This window comes from Pelodiscus sinensis, chromosome 19, assembly GCF_052426305.1.
Source record: "Pelodiscus sinensis isolate ZL-2025 chromosome 19, ASM5242630v1, whole genome shotgun sequence".
Classification (NCBI taxonomy): Eukaryota; Metazoa; Chordata; order Testudines; family Trionychidae; genus Pelodiscus; species Pelodiscus sinensis.
The window spans coordinates 28,070,044-28,096,440 of record NC_143070.1 but is presented as its reverse complement, the minus strand read 5'-3'; the positions used below and the strand labels follow the sequence as shown (position 1 = coordinate 28,096,440).

At 53.0% G+C, this 26,397-nt stretch overlaps 1 protein-coding gene across 1 annotated transcript in view; it reads left to right on the top strand.

Annotated features, from left to right (window-relative positions):
* Positions 1-13,474: 13,474 nt before the first annotated feature.
* LOC149522663 (butyrophilin subfamily 1 member A1-like) overlaps positions 13,475-26,397 on the top strand; it is a 30,970-nt gene continuing 18,047 nt past the window's right edge. Inside the window, exons 1-4 of the mRNA XM_089770507.1 lie at positions 13,475-13,686; positions 14,407-14,754; positions 18,448-18,729; positions 24,249-24,370. Coding sequence (XP_089626633.1) covers positions 13,581-13,686; positions 14,407-14,754; positions 18,448-18,729; positions 24,249-24,370 — 858 coding nt within the window. The 5' untranslated portion in view covers positions 13,475-13,580. The remainder of the gene's footprint in view (positions 13,687-14,406; positions 14,755-18,447; positions 18,730-24,248; positions 24,371-26,397) is intronic.

Sequence of the window (26,397 nt, the reverse complement as noted above, 5' to 3'; positions counted from 1 at the left end):
TGAAGAAATACTTCCTTTGTTTGTTTTAAACCTGCACCTTATTAATTTCATTAGGGGAATGATGTGTTATTTCCTCACACATGCAGATGCACGCAGAAGACATTAAATTATAACCACCAGGACTCTCACTGGAAGGTCACAACATGTCCCAGGGTCAGTGCATAGACTCCAGCAGGATCACACACAAGAAGCAGAACCAGGGGGAGAGAAAAGAAGCTGCTGCCTCAGGCTTTGTTGATACCACCCAGAGTTTAGCAGCAAGGCTGGGACTAAAAGTGGTTGCATGTGATTGATGTTTGTCAGCAAAATGTCTAGTCCCCACGAGCAGGGCCATCCCAATGGGGGGTGCTGGGCCTGGGGCAACCTCCTCCATTGTCCCAGGCATGAGGGCCAGGGCAACTCCCCTGCCACAGGCCCTGCCCGTATCTTTTCTCCAAAGCACCCCGTCCCTGCTCCACTCCTTCCTGTGCCAGCTCTGCCCCCTGGCCTAAGCCCCACCCGTGAGCAATGCGAGTGGAGGGATTTCTGGGGGTTGGCCCCCCTCCCACACTCACCATGGTGGCAGGAGTTGGAGCGACCCAGCAGCAGGTGTGAACGCTGCCAACAAAGAGAAAGCCACTGGGGACAGAGCCCCCGTCCCTCGCACAGGGGGGCTTGGGCTGCCCGCCGGGCCATGAGCCCCACTCTTGGAGGGGCAGGGGAGATCAGGCTTCTCTCTCCCTTGGCTGCCCTCCAGCATTTAGACTCGGAATCACAGAATCCTAGAACGGGAAGGGGCCTCGAGAGGCATCGAATCCAGCCCCCTGCCCTCACTGTTTGGTTCCCAAATGGCCCCGGCTCCTCCTGCAACGAGGTTCATGGGGACAGCGAGGCCAGGATGTTTCGGAATAAGGGGCGCGCCGAAATAGCGCCGGGTGCGGGCGCTTTTGCCGAAAACCCTTCTGCCGGCGGGGACTGGGCTGTGGGCGGCAGAGGGAGGACGCGGGTTCCCTTGTGGCCGGGGGCTTAACTTTGTCCACCCAGTGCGGGTGCAGGCGGCTGCTTTGCCTTTCCTGCCGGGGAGCCAGCTCCGTCCCCCCCGCGCCCCAGCGCCCCCTCGGATCAGCCCTGGCTTGTGGCGCCCCGGGAGGTGCACGAACTCAGTGCCCCAGCACAGTCGAATTGCTAAAGCGGGTGCCCCCTCCCCCCGCAGGCGCAGCTCCCTGTGCGCTGTTCTAGCGTCATTGATCTGCGGGTTGATCCGGCCCCACTGGGGAGGGGGGACAGCGAAAGTGAAAGCGAAAGGAGCCAGTGTCCCCCCCCCCCCCCGAAGCCCTTAAAAAGGCAGCCTCCCGCCCGTCCCCACGCAGAGCGCGGTGTCCCGGAGGCTGGAGCCAGGCAGCGCGTCGCGGGCCGGGCGGAGCGAGCGGACGGTTCGCGGTGAGGCTTCTCCCCGGGCAGGGCGGGGCACTTTGCAGGCAGAACTGGCTTCGGGCGGCTCCCAAGCTTGGGGGAGCCCAATAAATCCCCCCAGGTGGTGCCAGCCCCAGCGGGGCAGAGCGAGCTCCCCCCCCCCCCCCCAGCGGGAAATGGCCCCGGCCGGCCTGTCTCTGCGGCTCTCGGAGCCAGAAGGACCCTTGTGCTGGCGACTCCGCGCCCCCAGCGAACGTCCCGGATGCTCCCAGCGCAGATCAGTGCGGGCGGGACCGATGGGGATTCAGGACTAGGCGAGCCCCCACCGTCAGGCCGAGGCAGCCAATGGGAGCGGGAGGGCAGCGCCGCACCGCTCAGCTGGCGATCAGCTGGGGCGTCGCCCCTTTCAAATGCCAAAGCGCCGTGGAGCCGGATCCCGGGGAAATGCGCCTCCCCCAGGGGCCCCTTGGAAACGCCCCTTGGGGTTCAAATCGCAGCCCCGAGCGGCCGATCCCGGCTTGCGGACCACCCGCACCCCCCTCTCCCTCCTTGGCTGCCTCGGTTTCCGAAATTCCGGGCTACTGCTCAGGACTTGCTACCTGGTCCAGGGGTTGCTAATTCTGAGGGGCAGGGTTCTGTGGGCCAAAACACTCACAATTTGTTCCCTTCTTGCTAATGACCGCAGCGGAGGCTTGTGTTTTGCTTTTTGTGTCTAACATTAGGGACGGGGTTCCCTGAGCCAAAACACTCATACTTTGCTCCCTGATTTGCTCCCTCCTTGCTAATTGCCTTTTTGCTAATGGCCACAGCTGCTGTTTTTGTTTTGCCTTTTGTGTCTAACATAAGGAGGGATGGGGTCCTGTGGTCCAGGGGTTGCTAATTCTGAGGGATGGCGTTTTGAAAACACAATTCGCTCCCTCTTCTGCTACCTGGTCCAGGGGTTGCAAATTTGGAGGGATGGGGCTTTGTGGTGGAAAACACTCCCCATTTGCTCCTTGTACCACATCTTCCCCCACCCCCTACCGTCTGAGCCCGGGCTCCCCCTTGCACTAACCTGCCGGTGGAGATGGAGGAGGGTTGGGCTTGGAGCAGGGAGGCAGTGAGGAGGTTCCAGCTGCGGGGGCAGGCCGAGTAGGAGCAAGTGAGCTGAGGGATGACAGGGGGAGCAGAATGGGATTAAATTGGTACCTCCATAGCATGGTGCCCAGGGGTAACTGACCCCTCTGGCCCCCTCACTATGCCACTGCCCCCCTTCCTACAGATCTACCATCTTATTCATGTGCAAGATCCGTGAGAGCCACCCAAGGCATTTGCAGTTAGTGTCTGTGGCGCCTGCTTCTGGGTGGTGTCTCAATGCTGCCACATTCACCTACAAAGAGGGGGCTTCCCAAAGCAGGCCCTTGCTGCTGACCCCCAAGGCATCCACAGGTCCAGTCTCCTTTCAATGGGCCCACTTCCCAGGGCTCATTGATCTTGGATCTGGCTTCCATCCCTCTCCAACCTTTGCAACTGCCCAGAGGTGCTCACCTTCCGCCTTCTCCATTCCCACCGCATGAGCAATGACAGTCCAAGAATTTAACTATTAACATGCATCTCAAGACAAGATCATTACACTGGCTACTTTTTTGGTTTTGGCTCCCACTCGCCGGCCATGTGTTGATCGCCACAGAAACCCAAACTGCACCGCGGGGCACAAACAAACTGTCCATGAGCAGCATGCAGCCCATGGGCCGTGTGTTGAGCGGCCCTGAGTGCTTGGTCCTGCCGTGAGGGCAGGGGACTGGACTTGACCTCTTGAGATCCCTTCCAGCTCTACTGTTCTGTGGTTCTATACTGCCACATAGGGTTAGAGGGGGGCTGGTGCCCCCCAGAAGGATGGATCCCCAGAGCCCATCCATGACCCAGCCTGTGCCCCCTGCCCTGGGACTGAACCGGAGCCAGCGCCCCCTAGAGAGGCCCTGTAGCTTCCTGAGCACCAGTGAAATTTTGGTGCTAGGGCCCTCCCTCAAGTGGATCCCTTGCACTTGGGGTCAGGTCAGGCCCTGGTTTCTCCCACACTGCGGGGACCCAGGGGCCAGGCCCTGTGGTGCCTCTAGGCTGGTGTTGCGGTGTGAGGGGAGTGAATTGGCTAGGTCTGAAGCATTCCCCCCATAGGCCTCAGCAAGCCTGGGGGCGGGGCTTAGATGATGGGAGAAGCGGGGGTAGGGGATGGCTGCCAGGTATCAGTCTCTGCCCTTCGCTGCCATTAGCTGGGCTGCACCGTGGGCCAGCGGGCAGCTCCCAGGACTGTCTCCTTTGAGCAAGGGTGGCTTGATTGCAGCACAAGCTAGACAGGGTGTGATTGCTGAAGCCCTTTCCCCCACCGTGGTTATTCCCCACATTAATCACATTGCAGCGAGCCAGGTTATGCTGGTCTGTGTTGCCAGCCCAGTCTTTGTTACCTGTGTACACAGCCCCTGAACCACTGGAAACTGAGCTTCTAGTCCAGCCTGGTGTGTGACCTCAGGCATGTCACAGCTCCCAGTGTGCCTCAGTTTCCCCAGCTGTAAAATGGGAACAATGTGGGCCTCCTCGCTAAAGCCCTCTGGGTATGTCTACACTACCCCACTAGTTCGAACTAGCGGGGTAATGTAGGCATACCGCACTTGCAAATGAAGCCCGGGATTTGAATTTCCCGGGCTTCATTTGCATAAGCGGGGAGCCGCCATTTTTAAATCCCCGCTTGTTCGAACCTAGGTTCCTATTCCGAACTACCGGTACACCTCGTGGAACTAGCGGGGATTTAAAAATGGCGGCTCCCCGCTTATGCAAATGAAGCCCGGGAAATTCAAATCCCGGGCTTCATTTGCAAGTGTGGTATGCCTACATTACCCCGCTAGTTCGAACTAGGAGGGTAGTGTAGACATACCCTCTGAGTGTTACCAATGGGCAGAGCAAGGGCTGGCAGGGACAAGTCTTGCCTTGGTCATGTGGGCTTGGCACCATTCCAGTGGGCAGATAGTGCCTTCGGTTGCTTGATGGCGCTTTGTGTCCAGATGAAATCAAGTGTGATGGTCCAGTGACAGGCAGGTGAGTGGCTCAAAGTTAGTGGGTAGGGAACCACGTGCCAGGCGGCAGGTCACTGGCAAATTCAGCATATGGGGAAGGGAGCTCCCCACGCCTCCGCTCCCAGCACTTGCAGGCGGAGTTCACAAATGACAAAGCTGTTTTTCCCACCAGCCAAGCCATCACTTTATTCCGGGTCTTTAACACGGACTGTCCCTTGCCTTGGCTCCACACTGCTCTGGGGTGGACCCAGCTCTCCTAGCCCAGAATCACAGAAGTGCCCAAAACATGGGGTTGGGGGGCACAAGCACCCAGACCTGTGATCCCCCACCCTGCTGTTCTTGCCCCAATGTCCCCCCCACACACACACTGTCCCACCCCCCCCAAATGCTCCTGAGCTACCTCTTCCCAAGATCCACTCCCCACTTGTGATCTCCCCCTGCCATTGCCTGCCCTTACACGCCTCTGGCCCCCCAACCTCTGCTCCATGCCCTTTGGCCCTGGCCTGCCCCACCAGGGGCTGTCACTAGAGACTGGCAGGTTTTCTACCAGCTGATGCCAGAGCCAGGCACCCCCAGCACCTCCCACAACCAAATCCCCCTCCCTCCAAGACAGGCAAACCCAGAGCTCCCCACCCCCACCAACCAAATCCCCTTCCTTCAGAGCTAAGCAACCCCAGAGCCCCCCCCAACCAAATCCCCCTTTGCTTTGTCTCTGCTGCAGAGGTATTAACAGAGCATTGAACATGAAATGCTCTTTAACAATATGTTCTCACTACTTACATTAAAGAAATCCAGTCCACCTTGGTGTAGTAGAGAGAACTCTGATTGAGGGTTGCCAGGTGTCCGGTATTCTACTGAACAGCTGGGTTTTTGGGCCCTCCGTCCGGTAAAAAAATCCCGAAAATATCAGACATGTGCAATGGAATAAGATATCTAAAGGTTTATTATCACAAGAAAGAAAATCATGAGAGTAAGGTTGTTAAAGGATAGTACATTACATGCACCGAATCTCCCAGTCCTCGGTGCAGGCTCTAGCAGAGGTGTTGCAGCTGCTGGTTTAAAAGTCCTTGTTGCGCATCCTACGATCAGGATGGGTTCACAGGTCTTCCGGGCTTTTCGATCCCTGCAATGCTGCCTCTGGGATGAAGTGCTGAGCTGAGAACAAGATGGAGACCACCACATGGCCTATTTATCCCTCCTTCCTGGTCTCTTCTTGGCTAGAGCAGGTCACCTGGTCCCTGGCTTATTCCTGTGTTCACTGCTGGTAGCCCTTAGGTATGAGTCACCACTCACTCTTTAGGTGTGTCCTTGGCCCATTGAGAGCCATTGTCCCACAGGGCCTCGCTGATTAGCATGTCCACAGGCCCGGCCCTGCCCAATGCTCAACCACATGCAGGGAAATATTCAGTATCCATACAGATTATAGAGTCCTAACTACACACACAGACATTATACAAACACATGAACAACTTACATAGGATTATCAGATAATAAGCTTCTATTCAGCACCCCACATGGCCCCCTTTTATACCATTTTCTGGGGCCAACACCCCCACCTATGGGTGCAGCAGCAATCTGGCTGATTCCCTCAAATTCGGTAATGTGACAGAGGGCCCACAAAAAGTTAACATGGCCCTGTTTGGGGAACAGGCTCTGGGATGGAGTTTGGGATGCAGGCTAGGGGAGAGCTTGGGGGATGGGTGCAGGCTCTGACCTGGGGCAGGGGCTTGTGATACAGCAGGGGTTGTGGATGTGTGGGCTCTGGGACGGAGTTTGGGTGCAGGAGGGGTGCAGGCTAGGGGGAGTTTGGGGGATGGGTGCGGGCTCTGCCCTGAGGCAGGGGATTGCCGTACAGGAGGGGGTATGGATGTGGGGGCTCTGGGAGGGAGTTTAGCACCTCAGCACAGTACATAAGAGAAAGGAGCTGCAGCGACTTCATATCGACATAGAAACTGAGAAAAGACTCTTAAATACTCCAAACATGAGAGGCGGAGTTTGAGGTAGGAACTGTCTGTAAATAGTTCACACTTGTGCATATAGAGAGGAACTGCGGTGTCTAGGCATTGACGTCTCCTGCCCGCCCCAGCATGGAATCAGCAGCCGCTCGGCTCAACTCCCGGTGCTGTGGGAGCCGCCTGCTGGGCTCCTGATGCAGGGCCGTCCTCAGGATTTATGGTGCCCTATGCAGGATTATTAAACTGGTGCCCCTATGCCTAGGTTTGTCGAGCCTAGGGAACCCACCAATACATTAAAATCACGTTCCTTCCCCAAGACCCCACACCATTTGGATGCAGGAGAAGGGGACGCTGGCTCAAGGATGGGGCTCCAGGCTGGGGAGTGTTGGGCTCAGGTGGAAGGTTGGGGTGCTGAGAGCAAGCCACAGGCTTGTGGCTGTGAGGGTGCAGGAGTTTGGGCTGGGGTACATGAGAGGCTCAGGGGCAGGGAGGCTGGGAGTATGATGGGCTCAGGACACACATTTGCCATGTGTGGATGGTACAGGAGTGTTGTGGCAGAAGACTGAGGCTGTGGGGATGAAGGAGTTTGGGGATGTAAGAAGCTCAGGACAGGGGGTTCCAGTGTATGATAGGCTCACATTTGGGGTCAGGTGGTGCAGGAGTGTTATGATGCTGCAGTGAGATGGGGGGTTGGCCCCAATTGGGGGCTTGTTGGCCTGGCTTCATTTTTAAATAAAATACTGTGTCAAACTCTGAAGTTTTTAGCATTGTCTTTATTTATGAGAGGGACGGGGAACCTGTTTTGAGTCAGGGGTCACTGACCCACAGAAAAGTCAGTTGGGCCACACAAGTGAGATGTCAAAAAAAAAATACCAAAAAACCCCAAGCCTCACTAATGCGGTCCCAGGGATTCTAGTACAGCTGGCAGGGACAGAGTGGTGCTGGGTTCTGCGGTGGGTGGCAGGGTGCTGGGTCCAGGGACAGGGTGGTGCTGGGTGCTGGTGACAGTTGTGATGGGGGGTAGAGGGCAGGGTACTTCTGAGGGGTCTGGGCAGGGGACAGGGGCAGCTGGGACCAGTACCTGGCAATCCTGCAGCACCTCTGGGAAGTGTGCGACTGCACTCCCCCTCCCTAGACAGCTGGCGTGCGAGCTGCCTGAGCAGCAGGGGCTGTTGCACCCCAGCAACTTACCTCCGCGATGCCGTCCTGCAGGGAGGGGGGAGGGCACAGGGAGTCCTGGGAAAGCAAAGCTCTGTCCCCCTGGGAGGAGTCATCAGCACAGCATTGTCACCCTTGTAAGCCGGGTCATCTCTTCCAGCTCCCTCCTGATTTCTGCCCCCTCTACCTCCTGCCCTGACTCCTGCTCCCCCACCTCCCTACCCTGAGCCCCCCCATCAGACCCTGTGCCCTGAATTCACCCCTCCTGCCCTCATTCTATCACCCTCTGCCCTGAGCTGCCCCCAGAAACCTTCCAGCCCCTCCCCATGTTGTGCTTAAAAGAAGCACCCAGGATCTTTTTCAGGAGGATTAGGCAACACGCCACATTTATTGACCATACATAGATCAATCACTATTTATCATATGCATAGGATACATTACACTCATGCACTCTCACACACACACAAACATACTCCGTCTTGTTACCAAAAGTTGCTCCCCCTAACTGCATTGGCCAGGTGAGTTAGATGGGAGAGGGGTGGAGCCGGGCTTCTGCAGACAAGAGGAAAACCCGGGGTCCCTCTGCAAGTAGGGTCGGCTCGTGCCTATAGACAAACTAGGCAGCTGCCTAGGGTGCCAAGTTGATGGGGCGCCAAATTCCTGGATGCTGGCCGGCTTCCCCGGGGGGGAGGAAGGGGATCGAGCCCTTTCCAGAGAGCCAGCTGATTGCCCCTCACCTCCACGGCAGGGGAAGCCGGCCTGCACTTGCCTCCTCTGGCTTCAACTCCCCCTCCTGTGGGGGGATCGGACCTGGAGAAGCCAAACGCCACCGTCTTCCCTTGCCGCGGGAAGGGGGGGGGATCAGCTGGCTCCGTAGAAGCTAAAAGCCTGCAGTCTTCCCCTGCACTGCCATAAAGAGCTACTTTTATTATTTAAATTTATTTCCATGGATGCTGGAATTCCTTGTGGCTGGCCTGTGCCTTGGGCCATGAGCCAAACCCACCACAAAGTGGCAGGAAAAGCAAGTGGATGGCAATGGGAAGCCAACAAGGCAGTGGCGGAGAGATGTAATGAGGACTTCAAAGTTCAGTGTGGCGGTGTGAGGGAGGGCAGGCCTGGGCCTTGGGCAAGGTGAGCGAGGCGGTTGCTTTGGGCCCGAGTGCATTCAGGGCCCTGCACTGCTCAGCTCCCACTCACCCAGCCGTGCAGCTCAGCCATCCCCAGCATGCTGCCTTGAGCCCTGCAAACTCTTTGATCGGGCTGTGGGGGGAGAGGGAGGGAGTGATGGCTGGGAAGCCATTAGTCAGCTCCCACCACTCCAGCCTCAGTCAAGGGGACTGGATGAGGCCGAGTCAATAACCCTGTGACTGCCTGATCCTGGCAACACTTCTCAGCCTCAATAAGTGTGTGAGAGCAAGCTGGTATCCTTGTTTGTTGTTGGCCAGGCCTCTTGCATGCAGTGTAGCTGTGAAGCATCTGTGTAGCTGGGAACAGGTGGTAGGAAACAACCTCACCAGTGCTGCACCAGACCGAAGTGTCCCTGGCTCACTGAAATGGCGGCCAAGGTGCTGAACGAGGGGTGCAGTGTGGCTCCCATTGCACCCTCATCCATGTATCAGGTTCTTAGTTTGCTGGCTTGAAAGTCCCTCTGGGGGCCCAGCTTGGTCGGGTCAATCAGTCTTTTGCTCAGCACTTTGCTTGTAGCCCCGTTATGGCAGAACTGAGAGGCGGGGGTGAAGACACGACAGGGATCAGGCAGGTGCATTTTATATTCTTTTGCCAAGAGACTTGCACTTCCTTTGTCCCAAACACAAGCCTCATGCCCCTATGTGGCTTGCTGACTCAGCAGGTGTACTGGTGGGGGCAGGGAATGAGGAGGTGGGGGGGGCAAACATAACCAGAGGGTGCAGGAGGTGGGGTTAGGAGAGCAGGACCCTTCAAAGTGCCGCTTCTCTCTGGCCAGCAGTACAGCTACCCCTCCTCCTCCTGAGTCCTCCGGCTCGGACACCCATCTCTTGTTGCCACCCACACTTCCTGCCTGAGGCTGCTGGTGAGCCTCCTGCCTGCCCTGCCCCAGGGCTGACTGCATGCTGCTGCAGCCAATGGTGTCCAGTCCATCCGGTCCATGGAAGTTGGCAAATCCCTCCCCCCACACAGCTTCTCCCCCCACAGTTCCCCCTCCATGGGGTGCCAGTGCTGGGCTGAGTCTCTCTTCAGACTGCAGGTGAGCGCTTCTATCACCAGACTGAACACAATGAATTCCTCTAATTGCGGAAAAGCGTCCGTGCCAATCTAGACGCGCTTTTCCGCAAAAAAGCCCCGATCGCCATTTTCGCCATTGGGGCTTTTTTGCGCAAAACAAATCTGAGCTGTCTACACTGGCCCTTTTGTGCAAAATTTTTGTGCAAAAGGGACTTTTGCCCGAATGGGAGCAGCATAGTATTTCCACAAAAAGCACTGATTTCTTACAGTAAGAAGTCAGTGCTTTGGTGGAAATTCAAGCGGCCAGTGTAGACAGCTGGCAAGTTTTTCCGCAAAAGCGGCTGATTTTCCAGAAAAACTGGCCAGTCTAGACACAGCCAGGGAGTGAACAGAACAGGAAATCTTCGATGATCCCTCCTCTGTCTCCCATTTCCAGCCTCAGACAAACAGGCTAGGGACAATATTCCTACCCATGCTGGCTAAGAGCCATTGATGGATCTGACCTCTATGAATGTATCTAGTTCTTTTAACCCTGTTAAAGTCCTGGTCATCACAACATTCTCCGGCGAGGAGTTCCACAGGTTTACTGTCTGTTGCGTGAAGAAAAACTTCCTTTTGTTTTTTTAAACCTGCTGCCTGTTAATTTTATTTGGTGACTCCTGGTTCTTATTCTTAGCAGTTACTCAACTATTCAATAGTCCCTCAAGGTAGGGCCAGCAGCCAGTGCAGTCCAGCTGTACTCCCAGAAAGCCCTGTGCCTCTCTATCAGATGAAGGAGCGTGGCAGGTGGTCTGTGAGGGGAGCCAGTTTAAAAACCAGTTGCCCTCATGGACCAGTTGCCTGACACCTGCACTGCTGCCTCTGATACAGATGCAGTGGTGTGGGATGGCAGCATCCCCTGTCCACAGGGAGTCTGAGCTCCCCATGGACCGAGGCTGCTGGGGGAGGGCAGAGGAAGCAGCCCCAAAGCAGTCTCTATGATGACCTGGGCTTGCCACAGGCAGGGGCTGCTTCGCGGCGGCCTCCCCTGCCCTCTCCCTGCCTCCCCCCCACCCCACACTACTGCCACCGATAGAGGCAGCAGCACGGGGATGGGGGCAAGTGGCACCACGGAGCTGGTGCTGGGGGGAAAGTCAACTCCCCGCCCACCACCAGCTCCTGCTTCTCTCTCCCTTGCTGCTTCCAATACAGAGGCAGCAAGGCGGGGAGTGCGAGAAGTTGACTAGATTAACTGATAAGCCTAGGTTTATCAGTTAATTAACTACTAATTTGCAGCCTTATTCCTGGCATGGACATGGTTGGCTTTACCTCTCCCTGGCACAGAGGGTCCCCTGGCTGCATCTCCAAAGAGCTCAGCTCAGAATTGCTCTGATGGGACTAGGCAGGTTTCCCAGGCCTCTGAGCAGCCACACTTGGGAGGTTCCGGGGAGGGGAGGGTGGGGCAGTGACACATCCCGTTACTGGGGTCTGGCCTGCACCCCAACATACCCGAGACTGCCAAAAAGCATCAGAAGCATGATTTGGGTGCTGGAGCGAATGTTGCTCCATAGGAGACTGCCAGTCAATCTGTTTAGTCTGGCACAGAGCAGAGTGACAGTGACTTTCTGTCAAGGCACAAAATCACACAAGCCACAAAATCAAAGGGTCATTTGACTGCTCATCTAGTAATTTGATCTACACCATCAAATGCCAACAGTGCCCCTCTACTATATATATTGGTCAAACTGGATGTTCTCTATGAGAAAGAATCAATGGACACAAATCGGATGTACGTAAAGAAAATACTCAGAAGCCAGTGGCAGAACATTTCTGTTTACCTAACCGTAATCTCACAGATCTGAAGGTGGTGGTCTTGTCACAGGCCAGCTCCTCAAGTCAAATCCATAGGGAAAGCTTGGAATTACAATACATATGCAAATTCAATTCAATTAATTATGGACTTAATCAAGAGAGGGGGTGGTGGAAACTTTATCAATGAAGGTGCTAACTACTTTCTGAATGGTATCCTTCCTGCCTTTCCATCCACTGACTTTGATCTTTACTCAGATTTAGCACCATTTCGCCTGATACTTTATGTATAGCTGTAGGGGGGGGGGGTGGCAGAGCATCTTTCTCTCCCCCCCCCCCCATCCCTTCTATTTATTTCAAGTTTCCTTATCCTCTAATCATAACTCTGGTCTTCTGAAGAAGAGGGCTGTGCCCAGGAAAGCTCTTGATCCCATCTCCATGTTTTGTTAGTCTATAAAGTGCTAGCAGATCATTTGCTTGCTGTACTTTTCTGTAACAGACTAACTCTGCTACCCCCTGAAGTTTCCATCAAGGGTGCACAAGGTCTGGTCTGTGCCCGACTCTCAGCCAGGCCCCCGGGAGTGGCCCTTTTATTGTGCTGGACCCCATGACCCACACCACTGCCCAGAGGCAAGTAAGGAGTGAAAGTAATTGAAATGTCTTACAAGCGCTGTCATACCACAGCTCCCTGGGCAAGGAGGGGACCTCAGGCAGGTGGCTGGGTTGTGTGTGGCTATAGGGGGTGGACTTAGGGCAGGGGACTGGGAGTGTGGAGGTGCAGGGGTCAGAGCAGAGGGCTGGGAATGATGGGGACATAGGGGACTCAGAGCAGGAGATGTGTATGTAGGGGAAGCATGTGGGGGAGGCTTGTGGCTGAGGCCTGAGGCATGGGGGTAGGGGACATGTCAGGGCTGACTTGGGACACTCCTGGTCATGGCCAGTTGCCTGGCTGGTGGATGGGTCACTGCCCCACAGCGCTCCTGTTCCTGTGCTGCCCAGTGTCCAACTGACATGGAGACAAAGAGGCTGGGATGTGGGCGTGTCACCAGAAGCTTGCCTGGGAGCATGCACGCCTTGCACAGTGCACCTCCAGCCATCCCTTCTGACGTGCCTGGCAGTCTGCTGCTTAGTGTGGTACCTGGGACTGCCCACATGGCCAGCCTGCAGAAGAGCCTTGGGAGCTGCCAGGAATCTGGCTGGGAGTGAGCCACATGCAGCCCCTCCTCCGCCTGCAGCAGAGCACCCCAGTGCCAGTCCTCTCCCCACTGGAGTGGCGCACACGGGCGCACCACCTTACTTTCACTTTTGCAAATCCCTGGCCTCAGTGGCTCAGAGACTGAGCTTTTGATCACCAGTGATCCCTGGCTTTCTCCACGGCTCCCCGCAGCAAGTCCCACCAAGTCCAACCCCTGCCAGACTTGTTCTACCCTTGAGGACCCTATGTGCTCACTGGGTACCTGCAGTGACACCAGGCAGCGTTTTCCAGACCTAGTTACCACACGTGATGGGGTGGACACGCCCTGCTGCGGCAGCACAAGCTCACCCCGCACTCAGCCCAATCCAACCCCCATGTTGCACAGGGAGCGTGGAGCACGGCCCGCTGCCTGCACAGCCTGTTCCTGAGCTGCAGCCCAACTGAGCCATGGCGGGCGCGTGCTGGTCAGGACATAAGGAAAGGGGGCGAGGCCTTGAAGGGCGTGTAGGGTGCGTGTCACCAGGGAGGGGTCAACTCGGAAGGTCGGGCGGGAGATACAAAAGGGGCATGGACATGAGAGGAGGGGGGAGAGGAAGGAGCACTACGGACAAGAGAGAGAGGGAGAGGGAGTGAAAGAGGGAGGAGGAGGAAGGTAGAAGCGGTGGCTGGGAGAGGGAGCGACCCCTCTGCTCTTAGTCTGTGGGTACTGGGAAGTGCGCTAATGGAAACATAACTGAGCCACGGGCCAGGGCTGTGAGAGTCAGACAGTCATTGTGCTGTCACTGCATCCCACTCACCCACCCTCTGGTTTGTTATTTCTCCTGTTCCCCAGGCGCAGCAACAATGACAGGGAAGGTTTCCTCATTCTCCCTCGGCTCTGCAGTGCGCCCTGCTCTGCCCGGCTACCTCGTGCTCTGCCTCGCTCTGCAGGCTCTCAGGCTGGCATCAGGTAAGAGCTCCGGCCTCCTCGCTGGGTTTGCTGCTGTTGCTCTTGCTTGGTCCGTCACCCGTCCCTGCCTTGTATTGTAAACCACCTCTGCCCAGCCTGCCCATAACAGAGAGAAACCGCCTGTACATACAGGTGGGATTCTTTTTTCCAAATGACAAGCCATAAGGGGTGTGACAGGTAACAGCTCCGGAGACGTGCCACCCTTAAGGAGAATTGCATTCACTGGATTAGACCAGACCCTAGAAACTGACGAAAATAAAGATTTTTGGTATAAAAGCTGGATGTGTCTTTAAGGCGGGGGAGGGGAAACTTTTTTGCATCAGGGGCCTTTGACCCACAGAAAAATCAGATGGAGGCTGCTCAGAAGTGAAAAGTAAAAAACCCCAAAACAAACACTCACTGACATGGCCCTCGACTGAGAAGCAGAAAGACCCTCCCCATGTTCCCCTCCTATAGAAGAACCTGGGGGAGGGGCAGGCTGCAGATTTTGTGTGCTCCAGCCCCAGGAGAGGCTAGAACACCACTGTGGGCTCCCCAATACTGGGGAAGGAGACCCAAGCCTCAGGGGCCAGATCTAGGCTAGCAGGGGCTGCATTTGTCCCCCAAACCTGAGGTTCTCCACTGATGCTTTAAGGTGCCACAGGACTCTTCTCCTAGTTTGTGCTGAAACAGAGTAACACAGATACCCCTCTGAGTCTTTTCTCATTGTACATTTCACAGCACAGTTCAGCGTGACTGGCCCTGACCACCCAGTCAGTGCCGTGGTCGGTGGGGAGGCCATCCTGTCCTGCCACCTCTCCCCCCGGAGGAGCGCTGTGAACATGGAAGTGAGGTGGTTCCGATCCCAGTTCTCTGAGGTTGTGCACCTGTACCACAACAGGCAGGATCAGTATGAGAAGCAGATGCCGGAATATCGAGGGAGGACTGAGCTCTTGAAAGACGATATCACCGAGGGGAGAGTTTCCCTGAGAATACGCGACGTTCGACCCTCTGACAATGGGCTGTACAAGTGTTTTTTCCAGTCCGGTGTCTCTTATGAAGATGCTTTATTGGAACTGCAGGTGGCAGGTCAGTAGCTTGTTCTGCTCTTTGAATGTTTTCAACCAGGTAAAAGTGGAGTCAGAAGGTTCATTGTGAGATGACACTGTTTTTGTTTTCGTTATACTCAGTCAGCAGCTCTGTGCTGGATAAAGCTGGTTCTAGTTTGCTGTGTAAAACGTGGTTTTTTCTAAACTCTCCAAAGCCCAAACTCATAGTTGGATTGTCTTGAAAACTGCTGTGACTCGCTGGAGTCTGGGGTGGGGTTAGTGGCCCAAATGTGAGGACAATTGAGCCAGGGATTAGTGAGAGACACAAACACCCCTACTCACACTGGTGACATTAACACATTGGGCTCATCTACACTGGCCCCTTTTCCGGAAGGGGCATGTTAATTTCAGCTATCGTAGTAGGGAAATCCGCGGGGGATTTAAATATCCCCCGCGGCATTTAAATAAAAATGTCCGCTGCTTTTTCCGGCTTTTAGAAAAGCCGGAAAAGAGCGTCTACACTGGCCCCGATCCTCCGGAAAAAGCGCCCTTTTCCGGAGGCTCTTATTCCTACTTTGAAGGAATAAGAGCGCTTTTTCCGGAGGGCGCTTTTTCCAGAGGATCGGGGCCAGTGTTGACGCTCTTTTCCGGCTTTTCTAAAAGCCGGAAAAAAGCGGCGGACATTTTTATTTAAATGCCGCGGGGTATATTTAAATCCCCCGCGGATTTCCCTACTACGATAGCTGAAATTAACATGCCCCTTCCGGAAAAGGGGCCAGTGTAGATGTAGCCAATGTGGTTACAGCAGTTATTTGTGTACATCTGGGGTTGAACTGTGGCTCTGAGCCTCCTCACACTGATGGCACGAGCTGAGATAGATCCCAGTGCATATCTGGCCCTTCCAGGGCAAGCGTGGTGGTTACACGGGGTCCTGTAGCCCAGAGCCTGGCATAAGAGTAGGAGAATTGAGGCATTCTCCACCCACAGGACTGGTAGAGGCAGGAGGCCTAACTGCTGAAGGGGTAGCCAGAGAGACCAGCAAAGGGGACAGAGGGCATGTCTACACTTGCCCCCTAGTTCGGGCTAGGGAGGCAAATGAAGCACACCGAAGTTGCTAATGAAGTGCGGGATTTAAATATCCCGTTCTTGATTAGCATATTTGCGGCCGGTCGCCCTTTTAAAAAGCCGGTAGCCTGATTACTGCGCCACGTGTAGACACGGTATTATAAGAACATAAGAACGGCCGTACTGGATCAGACCAAAGGTCCATCTAGCCCAGTATTCTGTCTGCCGACAGTGGCCAGCACCAGGTGCCCCAAAGAGGGTGGACCAAAGACAATGATTAAGCGATTTGTCTCCTGCCATCCCTCTCCAGCCTCTGACAGACACCATTTTATCCTTTTATGGACCTAACCTCCATGAAATTATCTAGCTTCTCTTTAAACTCTATTATAGTCCTAGCCTTCACCGCCTCCTCTGGCAAGGAGTTCCACAGGTTGACTACACGCTGTGTGAAGAAGAACTTTCTTTTATTAGTTTTAAACCTGCTACCCATTAATTTCATTTGGTATCCTCTAGTTCTTCTATTTAGGGAACTAATAAATAACTTTTATTTATTGGCCCTCTCCACACCGCTCACGATTTTATAGACCTCTTATCATATCCCCCCCTCAGTCTCCTCTTTTCTAAACTGAAAAGTCCCAGTCTCTTTAACCTCTCTTCATATGGGATCTGTTCCAAAACCCTAATAATTTTAGTTGCCCTTTTCTGAACCCTTTCCAAGGCCAAAATACCTTTTTTGAGGTGAGGAGACCACATCTGTACACAGTATTCAAGATGTGGGCGTACCATAGATTTATACAGGGGCAGTAAGGTATTCTGGGTCTTATTTTCTATCCCTTTCTTAATAATTCCTAGCATCCTATTTGCCTTTTTGACCGCTGCTGCACACTGTGTGGAAGTTTTCAGAGAACTGTCCACGATAACTCCAAGATCTCAATTCTGTATTGTTTGAAAACCCTTCCCTCGATTTAACTGTTAGTCCTTGTGCAATGAGAAGTAACAGGTAAATCGAGGGAAGGGTTTTGGATCGGACTACCACGTCTACACACGGCACGGTAATTCGCGCTTTTTAAAATGGTGACTGGCCGCGAATATGATACTCAAGTACAGATATTTAAATCCCGCGCTTCATTAGCAACTTCAGTATGCTTCATTTGCCTCCCTAGTCCGAACTAGAGGGCAAGTGTAGACATACCCAGAGAGACCAGCAAAGGGGACAGCTAGTTCTGTAACTGGGTCAAACACCTGGGTCTACACCAGGGGTTGGCAACCCCTGGCACAAGCAGCACACAAGCCAATTTCCCATGGCACACGGGCAGGAGCTCAGCTCCCCCCAGCAGCTAGGAGCTCGTGCTGCCGCTCCAGCCTCAGCCATACAGCTGCAGGCTGAAGCACTAGCTCGGGGGGGGGGGGGGGGTGAAAGGCGTTCATATGTCCCTGGGGCTCTCCTGCCCACCTTGGACATGCAGCTCATGGGAGCTAAGGGTTTAACCCCCCACTTCCTGTCTACAGGCTTCTTGCTTCAGGAGCGGTTGGGACTGGGCCTGCTCCAAAGAGCTGGGGCTGGGCAGCCAGCACACGTGGGGCCCCGGGGCTCAGGCTGCTCCCCACAGGCTGTGTGTGGGGCTGGAGAGCACTTTCCTCAGCGCCCCTCTGCGCCCAGCTGGGTTGGAGCCAGTCCTGGGCAGCCCCAGGCTCTGATTGCCCCAGTCCCAGAGCTGCAGGCTCATCTGGGCAGGGAAGAGACTCTGCCCTTCCCACCTACCTCAGCTCACCCCAGCGTTGCTGCCTTGCAGATGAGTGTGCTAGGGGCACAGGGACATGGGGGCAGGAGTAGGCAGTGAGGGAGGATGCAGGGGCAGGATGGGAGGGGGCAGAGGTTGTACTGAGTGGCATGGGGCAATGCAGGGGAGCAGGCTGGTAGGATCATGGGCAGGAGGAATAACGGTAGTTTGAATTAGGAGCTTTAATTTGAACTACCGGGTCTCTGCCGCGAGTAGCCGCGAGGAGTTAGTCCGGACTACGGGGCATTTAAAAATGGCGCTCGCCCGGGAACCTGCAAATGAAGCCCAGGATATTTAAATCCGGGCTTCATTTGCAAGTTCGAATGCCTACATTAGCCACCCTAGTTCGAAGTAGGGGGCTAGTGTAGACATACCCTGATAGTGCTGTGGGGCTAGGAGTTGTGCTGTGCAGTGTGCAGCTGGTTACAGGCTGGTGAGAGATATCTCATCCGGTCTCTGTCCCAGCAGCGTCTAAAGTTTATTATACGGCAGCTGTTTTAAGGATGTGAGAGGAGATTGGTGTGTCTGTCTCCTTCTCCACCTGCATCACAGTTCCCCCCATCTCGTAGCTCTTCTCTGCCCCATAGTTCTGGGGGCACACACCACAGGCTGCAGCTTACTGGTGGGCCACACATTAAATTGGTCACATAGCCTGAGCTACACACTGAGCTGGGCTCATCACCCATGGGACCCCCACCTCTGTTCCAGGCAAATTTCCCTCACCTGTTGCAGGCTTATCGATCCATTCCCTTTTCCCCCACACCCTCTGGCAACCCCTCACTGGCCTGATGTGTATTGACTATTCATTCCGGCGCTCTGGAAGGACACAGCCGAGGTTGTTACTGGGCACTGTAGGATTGTCATAAATTCATTTATTTCTTCTGTAGCTTTGGGCTCTGCTCCTGACGTCTTGGTGGAGGGATACCAGGACGGAGGGGTCCGGGTGGTATGTCGATCATCTGGATGGTACCCTCAGCCTGAAGCCCTGTGGAGAGATCAACAGGGGCAACACTTACCATCGGACTCTGAAAAAATATCCCCCGAGGCCAGTGACCTGTTTCAGACAGAGATTGCCATTGTTCTAAGAGAAGAGTCCAGCCAGAAAGTGTCCTGCCATGTTTGGAACTCCCGACTCGACCAGGAGAGGGAATCAACAATTTCCATAGCAGGTCAGTGCCCGTCCGTGCTGCACGTGTATGAGACGCTGCTGACGTGGGCAGAGAGAATTTATCATTGGGCCTCATTGTTAGTCTGAGCCTGCAATGTGCTGAATACTTCTTGGAGAGTCCTGAGCAACCTCCAGTTTCTTTGACTCCCACAGGGGCTGAGAGTGTTTAGCACCTTCCAAGCAGGGACTCCATAGGCCACGTTTTCATAACAGCTCAGTTCCACTCAGTCCCCATCGTTCTTCTCAGGGTGTGGAGTAGATTCGCCTTTGCTGCAGTGAGGCCAGTGTAGCTGCAAGCTGTCACTGTCGGCTTAAGAGTGGGGATGTGGGGTTTCCGGAGGACTCTGCTGCAAAGTGAGCAGCATCAGGCCTTGTGCACAGGAACAGCTAATTGGTGGCAAGCTGGGGTGTAAATCTGCCTCTCATTAGCCTGCCAGGCACACTAGGGCTGTGTCTACACTGCAGGCTTCTTTTGAAAGAAGCTTTTCTGGACGAGATCTTTTGAAAAAACTTCTTGCAAAGCGAGTGTCCACACTGCCAGAGTACATCAAAAAGTGATCTGCTTTTTTAACAGAGAGCATTCACACTGAATGGATGCTCTCTCGCTTTTCAGCTGCGATTGCTAAGGATGGAGTGGCCACCAGGACGCCCGTGCTTTTTCCTCTTTCCTCTTCTTCTGAAAGAACTCCCTCTTCCCCGTCCACATGCACCTTTTTCCCAAAGAGCACTTTCACAAAAAGGCTTCTTCCTCACAGAATGAGGATTGCCAATACAGTACTGCAAAAAACCCACCCTGTTCTTTCAATTTTCTTGCAGAAGAACGCAATTGCGGTGTGGACATTGCTCAAGTTTTGTCAGAAAAACGGCCATTTTTCCAACAGAACTCTGTGGTGTAGACACACCCTGGCTGTGTGGACCCTGCCGTGGGCACTAACAATTCCACAGTGAGCTTCAGTCTCCTCTGCTTTGAAAGCAGAACAGAGCAAAGCACACACTAGGGACGTGTCAGTGCACGGCACTGTGCATAGAAAGCTGGTGAGAAGTACTTTTACCTCCAGCCTGCTGTGCACTAAGGGCACGTCTAGACTATTTGGCTCTGTCAACTGAGCCATGTTGCTTAGACGTACCCTAACAGTCCCTACAGACCAGCCATTGGAGTAGGGTGGGGTGAGCAGAGCCATCCCATCCATTGGACTATTCAGGTTAGTCACCCCAGGCCTTGTGCATTGCCCCCCCCCCCCCCCACACTTCACGTTGCTATGGGGCCTTTGCAATGCAGGGGCTGGTGGCAGTGAAACCAGACCCGCTCTGCTCCAACTGCCTAGCTCCTGGTGTCACTCAGGGGGTGGAATGGGGGCAGGGCAGGGTGGAGGGGAAAGAGGTGGGGAAGGGTTGTGATTGGGGCAGAGCTGCAGATTATCCTGGGCCCTGCACCCTTCTAGGGACAGTCCTGGTGGTGAGTTGTGTCTGCTGCCATAGGGGTCATCTCTCCTCTACGATGGGTTCTTGGGGTAAGATTCTGGATTATGAGAAATGAAGTAGTGTTAGGCTGCAACCTCCCATCTAAGTAGTTGTGTCTGACTACTGTCTGCGTTCTGTGACCACCATCATTTTTAGAAGGGCAGCAAAGGGAATTCTCCTTTGTTCTCAGTGTGAACTGCTGGGTGCTGAGGCTATGTCTAGACTACGCTGAAGTTTCGAAAGAGGATATGCAAATTCTGTGGGAATTTGCATATCTTCTTCCAATCTCACTTTAGAAAGTGGTGCTTTAGAAAATGAAAGTAGTCTGGACGTGTTTTTTTCAGCAACCCCTCCCTCTCTTTTTCAAAAAGCCGCTCTTCCTCAAATAATGAGGTTTACGCGTTTTTTAAAAAAGAGGGTTGCGGAAAAAACCATGTCCAGACTACTTTCACTTTTGAAGCTCTGCTTTCGAAAGTGAGATCGGAAGAATTCCTGCGGAATTTGCATATCCTCTTTCAAAACTTCAGCGTAGTCTAGAGGAGCCCTGAATGTTTATGGTTATCTGGTTAAAAGTCATTTTTCCCAAAGAGTGGAAGAGAGCCCTGGTTATGGTCTGAGCATCACTACCTAGGTGACATCTGAAAATACCAGCAGTAAAAATTCAGGCCTATAATAAGCCAAAACAAAATCTTACCTTAGAATCTTAATTTTTAGATTTTATTTACTGTTATCTGACAAATAACTTCTTCTCCCTGCACTTCCAAAAGTACCTTCAAACCTTCTCCTAGAGGAACGGTTACCCCATGCAAAGTTTGGTTGTGGTAGTTCTTGTAGTGCCCAAGTTATTAGTGCACAAACATTCTTCTTTATATGTTAGGCTAGGGGTGGTGCCCCCTGCTTGCTAGGCACACTTGCCCCTGCTCTCCTTCCTCCAGCTGCTGGTCTGGCTTCCTCCCTCTGGGCACCAGGCAAGGGACAGAGGAGGTTGAATTGGACAGAGGCAGTGGCTGGCCCAGCTCCCTCCCTCTGGCTGCAGGGATTGGTCTGGACCAGGGGTCTCCAAACTACGGCCCGGGGGCCGGATGCGGCCCGCGAGGCCCTCTCATCCGGCCCGTGGAGACCTTTTTGGATTCAAAGGCAGAAGAAGTGAGATTGTTTCAAAACCCATTTGAAGCAGATGTGGCCAGTTGCCCAGATGAACTGCAGCTGGAAGTCATTGAGTTGCAAGCAAATGACCTCCTTAGGGACAAGTTCAAAATAGGACTGGTGGGTTTTTACCAGTTTTTGCCCAAGGAAGACTTTCCTAATGTCAAAACTTTTGCATCAAGGTACCTTTCAATCTTTGGAACAACATACCTGTGTGAACAAACATTTTCAAGAATGAAATACGTGAAGAACAATTTGAGAACAAACTTGTCCGATGATAATCTCAGGTCACGGTTGATGTTAGGGACAACAAATCTAAAGCCAGAAATGTCTGCTATTTTGGCATCCAGGAAACAATTTCACCATTCACACTAATACAGGTGTTCATGTGTAGTGTATGAATGTGTTATTAAATAATAACTGAATAAAATAATATTAAATACATAATTAAAAACAACATCCATGTTTTGATTGTTTTTTATTTGGACCTCAAGTGTGTAGTCGGCCCCCGAACTGCTGTTTGATAGTTAATGCGGCCCTCGGGCTGAAAAGTTTGGAGACCCCTGGTCTGGACCAATGCTGGCCTAGATCTCTCCCTGCTGCCACTGGGGGAGTTGGGCCAGAAGGAAGCCACAGTTAACCTGGCCCTCTCCCTCCAGACATGAGGGGGGAGGCTTTGAGGTCTGGGCCCCCCACCAGCGAGGGACAAGGCCACATGGCTCCCGCATAGCCCCCTGGGTGAGCAGCAGGGAGGAGGCAGGGCAGCTGAGAGGGGAGGAGCTGTGGGACTGACATAACGACATCACTGTTGTCCTGCAGGAAAAACTTTTTTAAATGAAATAGAGGGAGAGAAAAATGTTGTATTTGTAAAGCACTTTTCATCTAAGGTCCCAAAGTGCTTCACAGCTGCTTCGGTTGCGATAGGCCCAGTGTTACTTGACTGTTATGTTCATGGAATAAAAACTGGGTGTTGAAAACAAAACACAAATACTCCCCCTGGAAGGGTGCAGTGTGACTCTGCTTTACTTGTAAGAATCCAGAATCTAACACACCAGGGCTGTGTCTACACTGGCATGATTTTCCGGAAATGCTTTTAACGGAAAAGTTTTCCGTTAAAAGCATTTTCGGAACAGAGCGTCTAGATTGGCATGGACGCTTTTCGGCAAAAACGCCCCGGTCGCCATTTTCGCGATCGGGGCTTTTTTGCGGAAAACAAATCTGAGCTGTCTACACTGGCCCTTTTGCGCAAAAGCTTTGTGCAAAAGGGACTTTTGCCTGAACGGGAGCAGCATAGTATTTCCGCAAGAAGCACTGATTTCTTACAATAGGAAGTCAGTGCTTTGGTGGAAATTCAAGCGGCCAGTGTAGACAGCTGGCAAGTTTTTCCGGAAAAACGGCTGATTTTCCAGAAAAACTGGCCAGTCTAGACACAGCCTAGAAGTAAATGCAGAGACACAGCAAGCAGGCTGCTCCCCGAGGCACAAGAGCAGAACTCAGACCACCTTGCTCTAGGCTGGTTCTTTGCAGACTGACTTCAGAGGACCCAGATGCGCACTCCCTGCACAGGGCCCTAGCCGGTAAGCAATCCCATGAAACATCTCAGTATTTAGTGTCAGCTTGTAATTTTTACAGTTTTCCATACACCCCACTAATCACTTAGCTAAGCATTCTCTTATCAGCCATCATGCCAAGGCCCTGGGAAGAGGAATTTTTATTCTCAATTTCTGGGCTCAAGTTTGTTTTTATTAAAATCCAGCATTAACACAATTTGGGCCACTCTCTCTCGTGTAGTTGAGTCCTTGTGAGCTCAGGAGAGTTGGGGGTATCAGGAAGCTGGTCCCAGCTCTCCGATTCTGAGGGCCAGTCTGTTCTGGCTACAGCCTTGGGATCACATAGAGTAGCATAGGGAAGGGGAAATCTGTAAATTCCAAATTGCTTGGTCAAGGTACAATAAAGATCCAGACACCAGAGGAATGAATAATAAAAAATGATCAAATAGGTAAATGATGAAGATTTCAGGTCCATTCAGAAGCATCTGTCAGTCTAGACTGGGAGGTAGGGGTAGCAAAGCAAAGTCTTCTACCCCACCGTATCCCCTCCCATTCAAGAGCCATGTTCAGTAACCCGGCTAAAGCTGGGAGTTTCACTGACTTAATAAAACAAAGGTAAAAAAACAACAAATGGTCTGGTACCACTTTATAGACTAACAAAACATGGAGATGGGATCATGAGCTTTCGTGGGCACATCTGAAGAAGTGGGCTGTGCCCACAAAAGCTCATGATACCATCTACATGTTTTGTTAGTCTATAAAGTGCTACCAAACCATTTGTTGTATTTTTCTGTAAGGGTCTGTCTACACTTGTACCCTATTTCGAAATAGGGATGCAGATGAAGACATTTGAAATTGCAAATGAAGCCAGGATTTAAATATCCCATGCTTCATTTGCATATTCACGTTATGGCACTATTTCGAAATAACACGCTGTTAAGATGCGGTTATTTCAAGAGAAAACCCTTATCTCGAAATAACTGGTAAACCTCATTGTATGAGGAATAAGAGTTACTTCAAGAGAAGGATTTTCTCTCGAAATAACCGTGTCTTAAAAGCGTCTGTCATTTCGAAATAGCGCCATAACGTGAATATGCAAATGAAGCACAGAATATTTAAATCCTGGCTTCATTTGCAATTTCAAATGTCTTCATTTGCATACCTCTCTCGAAAGAGGGTGCAAGTGTAGACGTACCCGAACAGACTAACTCAGCTGTCCCCTGAAGCTTCTAAAACAAAGGTGTCACACTTCTCTGTGTATTTCCCTGGGAGATTCCTTTAACCAGTCAGAGAGCCCACTGTCAGTGCCCTGCCTTCATGCTGTGTGTGTTTGCTCCCATGTCAATGGCACTTTCTCTTGCAGGGCTGTTTTTCCCAAGGGTCAACCCTTGGATGGTGTCTCTGTGGGTGATCCTGGCTGTGCTGGCTGTTCTCATCCCCCTGGCTAGTTACTGCTCCTGGAGGCAACACAGAGCGAAAGGTGAAGTAAGGAAAGGGGTGGGGGCCACAGGAGTGTGGGGGGAGGGATTTCAAAACAAAACCCAATGCAGAGCTATCAGGATTAAGGTGTTCTGATTCAGTGTTTGGAGGAGTGTCAGGCAATGGGAGCCGGGTAGGAGGTGAAGAGGGAGCTGAATAAACTAGGACTTTGTCTGAACCGAGTCATGTCAAGTGGTTTCATCCTTCAGATCTCACTCGGGGAGCCTGATGGAATGTGTCTCTGGACTATTCCCCGGGGATCGGCATTGCTCAGTTTAACCAGCATGTGGGCTTGGAACGCTGACATACGGGACCTGGGGGCTTGCAAGAAAACTGGAAAGTGAAGCAGGAGAAAAGAGGAGTTTTCAGTCAGGCCTGCAAGTAGGAGCTGTGGATGGGCAAAGCAGTGGCTGTGCACATGGACGTGTTAGCAGTTCCGGTGGTTATACCCACTACAGGACAGGGCAATTAGCTCTTCACTGCAGGCAGTGTAAGTGCTGGGCAGTAGTTTTGCCTTGGTCACAAATGGCAGAAATTGGTCTTCAGTGACCTGCGTGTTTATAGGGAGCCAGGGATTTCAAAGTTGCTTTAGGGTATGGAACACGCGATTCTTGGTTAAATTAATGGGCACTGAATGTGCAAACCCCCAAGGCAGCTGGGAAAGTTCCCCCTGCACCAGAGGCTACATCTAAATTGGCATGATTTTCTGGAAATGCTTTTAACGGAAAAGTTTTCCGTTAAAAGCATTTTCGGAAAAGCGCGTCTAGATTGGCAGGACGCTTCACAAAAGCACTTTTTGCGGAAAAGTGTCCGTGGCCAATTTAGACGCACTTTTCCGCAAAAAAGCCCCGATCACCATTTTCGTGATCGGGGCTTTTTTGCGGAAAACAAATCGCTGCTGTCTACACTGGCCCTTTTGCACAAAAGTTTTTCAGAAAAAGACTTTTGCCCGAACGGGAGCAGCATAGTATTTCCGCAAAACCACTGACCATCTTACATGAGATCGTCAGTGCTTTTCCAGAAATTCAAGCGGCCAGTGTAGACAGCTGGCAAGTTTTTCCAGAAAAGCGGCTGCTTTTCCAGAAAAAGTGGCCAGTCTAGACACAGCCAGAGGGTTTTCTCTGCTGAATCTCTGTGAGCTTTGTGTACAAATTTGCAAGCGCCTGAAGAATTGGCTGCAGGTGTCCCATTAGCTTGCTACTGCAGGTGGGCTCTGAACGATTCTCAGGTACCTGCCTGTCTTGGTAGTTGAGCAGCAACATCTGGCAGCCTATTGCGGGTACAGGAATCTACTCCCCCAGCTACCTGTGTACCCGTCCTCCAGCAAACTCCTGCAGCCTGCTGCTTTCAGGCTGCCTTACACCCTCTTCCCTGCACCCCACCTCTCTTTCTTTTTGGGAGGGGTGTGTATGTGACAGGGTGGCTACTGCTCTTGTGGCAGGCAGGGATCAGTGCACCCTCATTCTGGGCCAGGCCCCCACTTCTCTTGTCCTGCTTTGTTTGCAGGCAGCTTCCTCTCCCCACCCCTTGACCTCAGCCAGCTGTTGAGGGTTCTGGGTGAGTGGGGACCTCTGCTGCACTGCCCCCGGCAGGGCCAGGGGGAAGACCCCCCTTCCATCTTCTTGGGGGTCTCCCTCACCCCTTTTTCTTCATTGTGCTGGGGAGACTCCACTGTTCCTGCTGCTCTCCCTGGGGCAGAGGTGGTAAGGGAGCTCTTTAGGGCAGCTCCTGGGGTCCTTTCTCCACAAAGCTTGCTCTGTGATGGTGGGGAGTTTTTAAGGGGCATGTTTTCCATCTGGGTTCCTAGGTGGTGACCGGTGCAGCTTTTGTGGGGCACTGGGGGCAGGGGTTGCTTCACCTCTCCCTGATTCCCCTACCCCTGCATTTCTGTTGCTGCTGCCACTGCTCCCTCCCCAGCCTCAGTTGCTGCAGGGGCTGTTCTTCTGTTTGGTGCCTGAGCCTCCCCTTGTTTTTTAGTTACCTTCCTCCCAGGCACCATTTCACTTCCCCCATGTCCTTTAAATAACTTACCC